At 38.9% G+C, this 13519-nt stretch overlaps 1 protein-coding gene across 5 annotated transcripts in view; it reads left to right on the forward strand.

Moving 5' to 3' along the window:
• TMEM19 (transmembrane protein 19) overlaps positions 1–13519 on the forward strand; it is a 37031-nt gene that overhangs the window by 19225 nt on the left and 4287 nt on the right. For 3 of the 5 annotated variants that reach the window (XM_020968858.2, XM_020968863.2, XM_020968861.2), the window contains exons 4-7: positions 1878–2015; positions 2649–2903; positions 5761–5970; positions 7391–13277. In XM_020968858.2, the coding sequence (XP_020824517.1) occupies positions 1878–2015; positions 2649–2903; positions 5761–5970; positions 7391–7554 (767 nt within the window). In that variant the 3' untranslated portion in view covers positions 7555–13277. Of the gene's footprint in view, positions 1–1877; positions 2016–2648; positions 2904–5760; positions 5971–7390; positions 13278–13519 lie in introns of those variants that run through there. The other 2 variants (XR_002321054.2, XM_020968864.2) reach the window with 2 other exon arrangements.

A 13519-nucleotide genomic window follows, 5' to 3' on the forward strand; every position in this document is an offset into this window, starting at 1 on the left:
CCACTCAACGGATTTACCAGGCACCAGGCTGGAAAAGTAAATAGCCCCTAACAAGCAGAGAGAGAATGTATTTTAGACAAAACCAGACTTTCTGTACATTACCATTATCTCTGGGAAAGAATGCCCTTCCATCTCAGATGGCCTGTTTTGCTTTATAACTACTATAATTGTTAGGAAATTTTTCTTATATACAGAAAACTGACTCTGTAGCTTTTATCTATTATACAGATAGCCTAAAGTATTGGAAAATGTATGAATCTAGCAACAATTAGACGTTGGTTTTAGGGTAGGAGCACTAGACGATGATGATGACGATGATCATATTATCATCATTGGAGGCAGCTAGGTGTAACCATGGGTAAAGTGCCAGGTCTGGAATCAGGAAGACCCGAGTCCAAGTTTGACCTCAGACACTTTAATCAAACACTCAGCAAATCATTTAACCTCTGTTTGCCTCAATTTTCTCATCTGTAAAGTGGGGATAATAATAGCACTTATCTCCTAGTGTTATTTTGAGGATAAAATGAGATAATATTTGTAAAGGGCTTAGCCCAGTGCCAGGTATACAGTAAGTACAATATAAATGTTAGCTATTATTATTATGATAGCATTTATATAGTGCTTGAAAGTTCACAAAGTTTTTTACATATACGATTTCATTTCATTTTCACATCAGCCCTGTAGGGTAGGTCCATTTCCCAGATGTTGCAACAAAGGCTGAGTGACTTGCATAGAATCACACAACCAGTAAGTGTTTAAGGCAGAATTCAAGCTCAGGCCTTCCTGATTCCAAACCCAGCACTCCTACCTATTCTGCCACCTAGCTGCTTCTAACTCTGGGCATTAGGAGATAGATTCTGGTCCTGGATTCACTAATAAAATATAGCTGTCTTTGAGCAGTCATCTAACTTCCTTGAACCTCATTTTCTTCACCCGTAAAACAGAGATAATAAGGGCCCTACCTGCTTCATAGGGTTATTGTGAAAATGAAAGTTATGAATATGAAAGTTCTTTTGAAAGTATAACGACTTTAATTTCAGGGCAGAAGCTAATGTTACATTACGTAATAATGTTACATTTATATAGCACTGTTTGCGAAGTGAGGCTTTACAGTCTGTCACATTTGGCTGATAGACTTCTTTCTGGGTTCTAAAGTAATGAAAGGGTGTGTTTTGATATTTCCACATTAATTACTAAAATTGCGACATCTTATTAAGAGAATAGTTCTTACTTGGACCACATGGCTTTACAAGTGAATTATGGCAGTCATTCAAAGAAAGCTTAATTGCAATGTAATATAAACTCTCTGCAAAAACAAATAAAGATGAGATCTTACCAGACACCTTCTGTGAGACAAATATGGTTCCTTTCTCTAAACCAAGGAGAAATAAAGCAGAAAAAGAAACTACAGACTGAGATCTGTGGTAAATATTGATGCAAAAATTTAAGCAAAGGTTTTAATACATATATTAAGATTTTACCCTTGCATGAATTTACATCAGGCATGTAGGGTTGCTTCAATACTAGGAAAATTATAAAGGTAGCATAACAAAGTATTAAAACATATATATAAATGCACAAGAATTTATTGCCTCTTAAAGGTATAGTAACAGCATAGTAAATAGAACAGTCTCTGTGGAAGAGACTGGTGAAGCTGACGTTATATTTCTTATACAAAAAGGAAAGAAAAGAAACAAATGGACCTGAAACGGCTTCAGCTTCTCTCTCTGTTTAGGAATATCTAAATTGCTAAGTATAAATTTCAGAAATGTGTATTTGAAATGGTAGGAAAAAGTCATAACTTTTATTTTTCTTTCTCTAAATTAATGAAAGTATAGACTGAACTTTTGTGCGTTTCTTCATTGTGTCTCTTTTAGGAGTAGTAGTTGGATTCATCTTGACCATCGCAAATTTGAGCTTTTTTACTTCTCTGATGACATTTTTCATTTCTTCCTCGAAACTCACCAAGTGGAAAGAAGAAGAAAAGAAGCGTGTAGATCCCGAATATAAAGAAGGTAAATTTTATCATATCTGCTGATAACGTCACGAGTAAATTGTGTTTCACTGTACAATATCCCAAGCTGTCTGCCTTGAACTTGGTTCTTTTTGTTTCTCTCCTCAAATGTAAGCATGTTTGGCTCTTCTGACATGGTTAAATTTATCTGAAAGTCATTTATGATAGCCCCCAGTGTAGTCTTTTTTCATAGAATTTAACTTTATTTATTTATTTGGCTAGGCAGTGGGGTTAAATGACTTGCCCAGGGTCACATAGCTAGTAAGTGTTATGTGTCTGAGCCCGGATTTGAACTCAGGTCCTCCTGAATCCAGGGCCGGTGCTCTATCCACCGCACCACCTAGCTGCCCCTTCCTAGAATTTTAGAGCATTTGAGCTATTCTTCTTTTTAAATCATTTAATTGTGACAGCAGCCATCAGCACAGTTTATGCCATAATACATTCTATTATACTTTATCATACATTTTATCCTCATTTTGGTCAATACTGAACACATAAGGATTCCACAATCATATCTTCCATTGCCTTTCACAGTTTAAAAAAAATACACATCCTTTCTGCAGGTGGCTTTTGTAGTTCTTTAAGCATTTCCTTTGGAGCCTACAAGTTTGTCTTAATTTTTTTTTTTCTGCAGGGGGGCAGAGAAATTGGATTCAGGTTTTCTGTAATGGAGCTGTGCCTACAGAGCTGGCATTGCTGTACATGATAGAAAACGGGCCCGGTGAAATCTGCATTGATTTCTCCAAACAGTACACCGCTTCCTGGATGTGTTTGTCTCTCTTGGCTTCCTTGGCCTCCTCTGCGGGAGATACATGGGCTTCAGAAATTGGCTCTGTTGCGAGTACCACCCAACCAAGGCTGATAACAACCTGGCAAAGAGTTCCAATTGGTGAGGCGTGACCTTGGTTTTGAAATCTCTGGTTTAATGTCTGTTTAATCTTATTTAGGCTTTGAAAGTGAAGATTTAATCAGTCAAAATTAGTACGGTTTCTTAACTTGTTATAAATATAAAGTGTTTTATATTAATGTAACATAAACACAAATTTGTTAATATGAAATACAGATGTTATTAACATAAAATTTATTATTAATATAAAATATTCATAGGCATTTTCTAGCTAGAGATACAGTCACTTGTCATAGGGTCATATATTTAGAGTTTGAAGGGACCTTAGAAGCCGGTCAGGGGCAGCTACGTAGTACAGTGGATAGAGCGCTGGCCCTGGAGTCAGGAGGACCTGAGTTCAAATCTTGCCTCAGACATTTACTGGGCAAGTCACTTAACCCCAGTTGCCTTCAAAAAAAAACAAAAACAAAAAACAGGAGAAGAAGCCACTGAGCCCAGTCCCCCACATTTTACAGATGAGGACACTGAAGACAAAGAGGTTGGGGACTTGCCCAAGGTCACACAGCTAGGAAGCATCTGGGGGCAGGATTTGAAGTCAGGTGCTCCTGACTCTAAGGCCAGCACCTTATCCACTATACCAAGATACCTCTCTGAGGGATTCAGAGGGAAACATTGGAATCCATGATAATATCTGTCCTAAGATCTCATGAGCCAAAGAAGAAAGAATAAATGTTCTAGATGGCCCATTGTCTTTCATCTCATAGGAGACAGTCCTTTCTTTAAAACTAATCTTGGTTTATGTAGTTACCCAAACCTTCTTCCCTTCAGCTTTTAGAGAAGATCATGTTGCATATCAGAACTCCTTTCAGTGAATTTCTGTCTCATTTCCCATTCAGTGGGCTGTTCCAGACCTTTTCTTCTCTTGTCAAGCTTCCTACACGACACCTATATCACTGGGGGTACAAGCCTCACCTTGACCACAACAGGGAAGAAACTCCCTTCCCCTGTGGCAGAGACATCCAGGTCCTATTCCGTAACATTGAGGCATTAGGTTTAGACCCCCAGCCTTGAGGACCAGAAGACTCTTGGTCTCTTCAGTGAGGGCAGGAGGTCCTACTCACAAATATACACCTATCTGGAACCCTAGGCTAAAGCTAAAGTCTTAAGCTAAAGGGAAGTACTGGTGGTCCAGCCTTTACCTCTTACCTATATAGGTGGTTCAGTTGAATTCTGAGAGGAAAGGAAAACTTCAAGAGTCATTACAGGAAGCTTTATTAGTAGCATGCTGACATTTTTAGAGGGTAGTGAGCAAAGCCCAGAGGTCAGTAGTATAAGTGGGCAAAGCCTATTAGAGGAAATAAGAAAAAGGAGAGAGGAGGAATTCCTGGTGCTTCAGCCGAGGGTAGGAGACAATCATGCAGTCAAGAGACTGACAGTCTTTGCTCCACCAGGGTTTTTATCGAGTGCTCCCCTAACCATCTAGATGGGGATAGGGCATTGTGGGGCATTCCCCCTGTGGATCTGAACAGTGATAAGGCTTATTTCTAGGTGCTGGGTAAGGAAGGACCACCCAGTGTTCTAACCTTAGACAACTTCGCTGTTAGGGACTCATACCTAAGAACAAGGTAAGGGGATGGTAATTTATCAGAATACTCAGTCAAGGGAGGCCAAGGCATGAGGGATTCAGCAAGCCAGCTAGTAAATTTCTGCAGCAAATTAAAACTACATCGCAAATCAAAACTAGAAGATGAGTCTCAAGCAACAAGACAAGAGTTTAAGAAACATACGCAAAACAGTTTTCCACTACAACACCCAGCCCTAAGTGAGCTGAAGACCTTATAATCATATTCCATTGGGGAAAGTAGAGACCGTTCAGTTCCCAGCGAGCTTCCTCTTCACTCCTCCACATCTCAAAAGCCATGAACATTTCCAGAGGTGGTCCTCCTCACCACACCCTAGGTGCGTTTGATATCATACCTCTCAGCTTCTCCCAGATTGCCCCCACAGTCATCCTCTCATCCTCAGTGATTCCTTATCTAGCAGAGGGAAAGAAGGGAGGGAAATGAGCATTGTTTAAACCTTACTCTCATCAGATTTGGCTCAAGAAGGGGATAACATAATCAGTTAGGCAGTGAGTCCTTATCTAATGGTTCCTATGAACATCACTCCCCTCATGTTTTCTTGGGTACAAATAAACGGGCTTTCTTACTTCTCACATTCTCTCGGTCTTTTGCCCGGCAGTCCCTAGTGCCTAGAATAGACTCCCTGCTCAGCTCTGCCTGTTGGAAGCCCTAGATTTCCACCTCCTGCTGTCCCTTCTGCATTGTCTTCCCTTCTCGTTAAGTTCTGTCCTTGTTGGCACCTAGTCTTGTTTCTTTTATATCCCTAGCACTTAGCATGATGAATGACCCCAGGGTAAGCACTCAGTAAATGCTTTTTCATTTATTCAAAGCTCATCTCAGGTGCCTGTTTATTACTACTATCAGTAATAGTTAACATTTATATAGCACCTACTATGTGCTGCACTGTGCTAAGTGCTTCACAAATATTATCTCATTTGATTCTCACAACTACCCTTTGAGGTAGGTGCTGTTATTATATGCCCATTTTACAGATGAGGACATTGAAGCAGACAGAGGTTAAATGACTTGCCCAGAAGCACACAGCTATTTAGTCTCTAGGGCCAGTTTTGAACTCAGGTCTCCCTGACTCCAGCTCTAGCACTCTTACCCACTGTTTTTCCAACCTGATGGCTTTGATACTCCCCCTCCCCCATTTGTCATCACATTTATATCCATAATTGTAAACAGTAGTCCTAATGGCTGTTCAATTCTCTTTAAGTTATCCGAGTCAACAAGTGACGTTTCTTAGTTCAATGGGGATGTGTTATGTTTTTTAGGTACCAATGGAGGGGTCACTGCGGTAGGCTTTCTCTCCAGCTTTCTTGGTGGGTCCTTGGTGGGCATGGCCTTCTTCTTCACACAGCTGATTTTTGTGAATGATTTGGAATCTTCTGCTCCCCAATGGCCAGTTGTTGCGTTTGCGGGAATGGCCGGTTTATTGGGGTCAGTTATTGACTCATACTTAGGAGCAACAATGCAGTACTCTGGTAAGTATATTTACATTACCTTTTAAACTTCAGTTTAACTATATTGGTCTATAAAGAATTGGGGAGAAAATGCAGAAGAACAAAAGGTCAATCCATATATAAAGTTTACAAAATTGATCATATACTTTGGCCCATGATCCCATTTATAAAACTGAGTTCTAAGGATGCAATTCTAAAGAGACTTATGTTTACCGAAATGTTAATAGCAGTTTTGTTTATAAAAGTGAAAAACTAAACTCCACGCCCAATAGTTGGGGAATGACTGAATAAATTTTGGAGTTGTATCTAGTGGAATAGCTCTAACATTAGAGGGAACTTTGGACATAACCCAGTAGTTTTACAGATGAAGAAACTGAGGCCCAGGGTGGGGAAATGACCTGCCCAAAGTCACTCAGGTAGTAAATATCAGAGGTAGGATTTGAACTCAGGGCCTCTGATTCCTGAGTCAATGTTCTTCCCTTGTGCCATTCAAGATTGTAAGTATAAAGGACACAAAAAGAACTTGGGAAATATGTGAAGTAATGCCAAGTGAAGAAAACAAAAATCTAAGAGTGTATCCACAGCCTGTTTTCAAAAATAACCACAGTAAAATCTTATATGTATACAGAGAAACAGCATGGCATATTGAATAAAGGGCCAGCCTTAGAACCAAGAAGGCCTAGGTTCAAGTCTTGACACACTAGTGCTGCAGCCAATACAATTAAAATTTGCAGATAAATTTCATTTCGGAGTTTTCTAGATCACTGAAATCACAGGTCCAGACTTTCCTTTCTCCCTCCCCATCTTTCCCCCTCAAACATACACAGACAAAAAAGATATAGGAAGAAAACAGAGAGCAAAGAAGATCTTGTAACTGTTTAGCCTTCCTTTTATGAAAATGTAAATACTTGAATTTTTATGTGTGATTTTATTCCTCTTGACTTTGTTCATGATTATATTTTATTCCTCATTTGGTTTACTTGATCATTTCTGTTTAGTAATAAGGTTACATTATCTTATTTGTGAAATGATCTTGAGAAAGAAATGGCAAACCACTCCAGTATCTTTGCCAAGAAAACCCTAAATGGGGTCACGAAGAGTCGGACATGACTGAAACGACTAAACGACAAAATTATTTTATCAAAGCTGTTTGTTTTTACGAATCTCCATAGTGAATCAATAAATCAGCAAACATTTAGGAAGCACCTGCAGTGTGTTAGGCACCATGCTAAGAGCTGGGGTGTTGATGAAATTATTGCTTTAACTTGACCAACGTCTAGACCTTCTCCACTAAAATCCAAACCTGACTTCCTTTCCATGGCTTAGAGATCTAAGTGGTTGAGTGTGTCTTTAAGAGATAGTTGCTTGTACCTCATTTCAGTATGGTTATCTGTAATTTGTGAGCTGAGCCTGTACTATGTTTCCTTCCTTTCCGCTTCAGGTTGGGATGAAAACACCCGCTCAGTTGTCAGCCAGCCAACTGGTGAGACGAAATACATATCGGGGAAGCCTATTCTTGATAACAACGCTGTGAACCTGTTTTCTTCCATCCTCATCGCTCTCTTGCTGCCTAGCGCAGCATGGGCTCTCTGGCCCATCAAATGAACTGTTGTCGATTTCCATTATTTGGAGACCAAAACTGAGTCTAAGGTGACCTTTTCAATTCTAAGATTTAACCTCAAAACAATCATTTGACCCACCCCACCCCACTAGAAATTTAATTGAATTTGCATTTTATTTTCCCATAATCATAAGCCTCTTGAAACAGCTGGAAACATTCCAGGAAAGAAAATTCAGTAGAAAAAACAAACAAAAAACAAACATGTCTTCCAAGATTTAAGCATGCAGTTTTCCAATTGAATGGAGATGTTGGATCAAAAAGAAAAGTCTTTTCTTTTGGCTTCTGGAGCTGAAGACGTACTCCCTCTGTGGCATCCTTGGAATTTTGTCAACATAGGAAGGGAAACCAGAAATTGCATGAAGAAATCTAACCCAACTCTCATATCAAAACACTGCTGTACCTGTTACTTGCTTACTGGATCCATTTGCAGTGATTTGAACAGGTGTGTGTTTGGAAACAAACAATTTTTGGAACTTTGAATTTTCCCATGGTTTTCATCAGTTGAACATAAATAGTTGTCCTAAGTTTAAATGTTGTTTTTAAGTCCTAGTAAGCTATATCCATGTAAGAGCATCCTTATTCCTACCTGCTTAATTAGTGGGAAAAGTTTGATAAAATAGGTAGTTATATTTGTTCTTATGTCTATTAGAATAGGGGGGAAAAAAAACAAACTTGACTCATTAAAAAAAAAACCATGTCTTGCATGTGTTTTAATGTAAATCACGTGTACTCTACTGGCTTTTTTTTTTAAGTTGCTGTATAGAAAATAATTTATTGATTTTAGTAGATTGTTTCTGAAAAAGTCTTGCATAATAGGCCTTTTTTTTAAAGTGTCTGTAAAGTAGTATAAGGTTCCAGCGTACAGTTTCCATTTGAGGTGTTAATGCTTAAATACAGTGGTACTACTCAAAATGTGCTGCCTCCTAACTATTTTCTAATGACCTGTGAGGGACTCATTGGAAGGTACAGTGTTTTGGTTTTTTTTTTCATAGAGACCTACTGCGTATTTTCCTTTACATCACCTTCTCAAGGTTGCTTCCCCTCTTGTCACTTTTATTTCAGATTTTTATTTAACAGGTCTATTTGCTTCTTTATTTTTCTACTTGTCCCCTAATTTTTGTAGTTTCCTGTTATTTTTACACCACCTGTCTTCTCCCCCTTCCTACCTAGCAGACTGTCTTTTGACAGTTTTTTATAAAAGGAAAAAAAAAACAGTTCAACTAATCTAACCAACATATATCTTCAGAGTCTTACTAAATCTTCAGTGTTCCATACCCATAGCAAAGTGGAGAGGAGGGAGGTACATTTTCTCACTGCTGGGAAAGGAGGTTGGAAAGGAAGAAGAGGGCCTCAGTGGATGGTCTCAGTATTTCTGGATGAGGCAAGATTCTCTAGCTGAAAAGGTGGTAGGAAGGAAGAGGTTATAAAAAGTTTGAGAAGAAAAGCTTTGGAACAGCTGCTGTGGTGTGTAGAATAGGGAGTCTGTTAGGGGGAAATAGTAGAATTGTCTTGCTGCAGCAAGGACCCAATTGAGATTAGATAACATAAATTTGTAGTGGACCCATTGATCATGTTTCCATGAGCAGTGACTGGACAAGGGAATAAGGAATTTGAGAGTAGAGTGTAGAGCAGTAGGATTTGTTCTGTGAAATTTGGATTCAGTCAGAGGGCTACACTTGAGGACCTAGAGGGCCACTTGTGGCCTCAAGGCCACCCCTGGTGTAGAGTTTTAACTGACTCTCCAAGAGTCATGATTTGAAAGAGAAGAGAGTATGGGCAGAGCAGGGGTGATGACCTGGCTAAGTAGGGAGGAAGTGTAGAGGGATTGCAGGTCTCATTGAGGACCAAGAGTAGGTCTAGAAAGGGTTAAGCATGGGGAGAGGTGGAGTAATTGAATTGGGAGTAAATTAATTGGACAAATGACAGAGCTGTACTGTTCTCAGTGATGATCCCGGCTATAATAGGAAACTTAGACGTAGTTAAAACTGCTTGCAAATTTTTTTTTCTAGTTGAACTTTATTTTTTTCCTTTTTTTTAAATTAATTTATTTTTAGTTTTCAGCAATCACTTCCATATGGGTTTTTTTTTTGTTTGTTTTTTTGTGGTGTTTTTTTTTGTGAGGTGATCAGGGTTAAGTGACTTGCCCAGGGTCACGCAGCTAGTAAGTGTTAAGTGTCTGAGGCTGGATTTGAACTCAGGTTGTCCTGACTCCAAGACCAGAGCTCTGTTCACTATGCCATCTAGGTGCCCCTTCCATATGCTTTTGAGTTTTAAATTTTTCTCCACTTCCCTCCCCAGGACAGCATGCAATCTGATACAGGCTCTACATATACATTCCTGTTAAAAATATTTTCACATTAGTCATGTTGTATGGAAGAATTAGAACCAATAGGAGGAACCACAAGATAAAGGAAACAAAGCAAAACAGAAGAAAAAAAATAGCAAATAATATGCTTCCATCTGCACTCAAACTCCATAGTTCTTTCTCTGGATGTGGATAGCATTTTCCATCATGAGACTTTTGGAGATCCTTGCATTGCTAAGAAGGGCTAAGTCTATCAAGTCAGTCATCGAACAATGTGGCTGTTACTGTGAACAATGTTCTCCTAGTTCTGCTTGCTTCACTAAGCATCAGTCCATACAAGTCTTTCCAGGTTTTTCTGAAGTCCATATGCTCATCATTTCTTATAGCACAAGAGTATTCCATAGCATTCATATACCATACCACAACTTGTTCAGCCATTCCCCAAAACTGCTTACAAATTCTTGAAAATACCCAATGGCAGTTAAATATTGTATAAAAGTATTAAATCCTAAAATGATGGATTTGAACATTCATGTAAGAATGTAGAGGTTTCCTATTCTAGGAGATAACTTATCAGAAGAATGGGAAATCCATTAATTTCTTTTGCACTAAGGAAACATGTGGTAGGGGAGATGTGTGGTATAAGAAAAGTAATAAAAAGAAGAAAAATTAATGTATTAAGAGGAAATTTTAAAATCACAACCCCTGATCATGAAAAGACTCCATAATAGGACCATAATAGATTACATCATGTAAGAGAGTGAATATGATTCAGTTCCATTCAACAAACATTAAACACCTACCACTGCAAGTCTTTTTGCTAGGTCCTGGGAATACAAAAACAAAACTGTCCCTGCCCTCAAGTAACTTACTTTTTCTACCTGAGGGTTTAGATGAATGGATGAAAAGCTTTTAGTTCATGCTTGCTCTTTTGCTATGAATACAAAAGCAAGGCAGTCCTTTGTCCTTAACTAGGCAGCTAGGTGGCACAGTGGATAGAGTGCCCCACCTGGAGTCAGGAAGACCTGGGTTGGAATCCAGTGTCAGATACTTAATAGCTGTGTGACCCTGGGCAAGTCACTTAGCCCTGTTTGCCTCACTTTCCTCATCTGTAAAATAAGCTGGAGAAAGAAATGGCAAACCATTCCAGTGTCTTTGCCAAGTAAACCTCAAATGGGGTCATCAAAGTCAGACACAACTGAAGTGACTGGACAACAGCTTTGTCCTCAAGGATCTTAGGTTTTATTCCAGAAGACCGCCCATACTGGGGAGTGATAGCCACACCCTTAGGGAGTTTTGGTGTGAGAAATCACAAAGTGATGAATAGAACAGTTTATTTTTTGGTCAACCCCAAGGCCTTTCTGTCCTCCAGTATCTCGAGAAATCTGTCCAAGTTCATGTTCATTGCTTCCATGACACCATCTATCCATCTCATGCTCTGCCATCCCCTTTATCTTTTGCCTTCAGTCTTTCCCAACATAGGGTCTTTTCCAAAGAATCCCAAAGTATTTCAGCTTCAATATTTTACCTTCTGGTGAATAGCCTGGATTAATTTCTTTAGGTATTGACTGATTGATCTCTTTGCTGTCCAAGGGACTCTGAGAAGTCTTCTCCAGCACCACAGCTCAAGTGTCAGTTCTACACAACTCAACTTTCCTCATAATCTAACTCTCACAGCCAAACATTGCTACTGGAAAAACCATAGCTTGGACTATACAGACCCTCGTTGGCAAAGTGTTATCTCTATTTTTTAGTGTGCTGTCCAGATTTGCCATAGCTTTCCTTCCAAGAAGCAACTTTCTTTTAATTTTATGGCTGCAGCCACCATCTTTGAACCCAAGAATATGCTTCTGTTTGCCAAGAAATGATGGGACCATTTGCCAAAGTCTTAGATTTTTTTTATGTGAAACTTCAAGCCAGGTTTTGTACTCTACTTTTTCACCCTCTTCAAGAGGCGTCTTAATTCCTCTTAATTCCTGTTCTCTTTCTGCCATCAGAACAGTGTTGTTTGCATGTCTGAGATTTCTGTCTCTTCCATCAACCTTAATTCCAGCTTATGATCCATCCAGCCTGCCATTTTGCACAGTGTACTCTGCAAATAAGTTAAATAAATGTGACAGCATACAAGCCTTGTCATACTCCTTTTCTAATCTTGAACCAATCAGTTATTCCATGTTCAGTTCTAACTGTTCCTTCTTGAGCCTGTTCCACAGGAGACAAGTAAGATGATCTGGTACTCCCATCTCTTTGAGGACTTTCCACATTTTGTTGTGAACCACACAAAGTCTTTAGTATAGTCAGTGAAGCAGAAGTAGATGTTTTTCTGAAACTCCCTTGCTTTCTTCATAATCCAGCTATTGTTGGCAATTTGGTCTCTAGTTCCTCTGTCTCTTTGAAAACGAGCTTGCACATCTGGTAATTCTTAGTTCACGTATTGCTGAAGCCTAGCTTGCAGAATCTTAAGCATAACCTTCCTGGCATGTAAAATGAATGCAACTGTTCAGTAATTCGAACATTCTTTGGTATTACCCTTCTTCAGGATTAGGATGTAAACTGATCTTTTCCAATCCAGTATCCACTGTTGAGTTTTCCAAATATGCTGGCAGTACTTTTAACAGCATCATCTTTTAGTATTTTAAATAGCTCAGCTGGGATTCCATCACTTCCACTAACCTCATTGTAAGCAGTGCTTCCTAAGGCCCACTTGACTTCATTCTCCAAGGTGTCTGGCTCTAGATAAGTAACCACACTGTCGTGGTTACTGGTGATGTTAAAATCTTTCTTGTATAGTTCTGTGTATTCTTGAATAGAACAATAGGGGAGGTTCATTTTGTCCTTTCTGGAGACAATGATAATATTAATTTCTGTGAGCCTGAGGAGGAAAGGGGGAATGTCCATGTTGGCAAGGAGATAAATGAGGGAAGTGGTGGATAAAGAGGCTGAAGAAACATGGGCGCATGGAGTGCTGATCCAAGGGGCTTAACTCCTCCTAGGCATAGCTACTAGTGGTTCAATTTGTTCAGATGAAGGTGAAGACACATGGGTCCAGGAAATGAAGACCCAAGTAGGTTAGTTCTTCCTAGGCTTACAATATATATATATACATAAAGTATAGAAACAAAAGAAAAAATTATCTTTGTAATAGAACCATTTTATTTAGCTGCCTTATGATGTGTTCTAATTTAATGCTTTAGAGTTAGTTATGTGGATGTTTTGTGTTATATATGGATTTTTCCTGATTGTAAAGTACTTCGTTAGGGGGAAAAATTGTGATCTAACATAATTTCTTGATTGTTGTCAAACCAAGTTACTTAAATTGAAATAATTTTCCCTTTTTTTTGTAAATAAATGAATAACTCTTAAAAACATGAAAATATAAAAATGTTCTTTTTCACCCATGGACCTTTGTACTAACTAGTACGGTTTGGGTTTTTTTTGTTGTTGTTTTTTTAGCTTCCGAAAAAGCTGTGGCAAGTAGGTTCAGGATTCTGCCATAAAAACATATGAATTGTATTTCAGTATTTGTCAGAAAATAATTTCTCTAACATTTCTCCACACAAATTAAACTCTCCTGGGTTTTTTTCATCCTTCCTTAACCCTCAGCCTTCCCATGCACTTATTAGAATGGGAAGGTGCATTGTAGA

Source organism: Phascolarctos cinereus, unplaced genomic scaffold, assembly GCF_003287225.1.
Source record: "Phascolarctos cinereus isolate Bilbo 61053 unplaced genomic scaffold, phaCin_HiC Scaffold_1;HRSCAF=81, whole genome shotgun sequence".
Classification (NCBI taxonomy): domain Eukaryota; kingdom Metazoa; phylum Chordata; class Mammalia; order Diprotodontia; family Phascolarctidae; genus Phascolarctos; species Phascolarctos cinereus.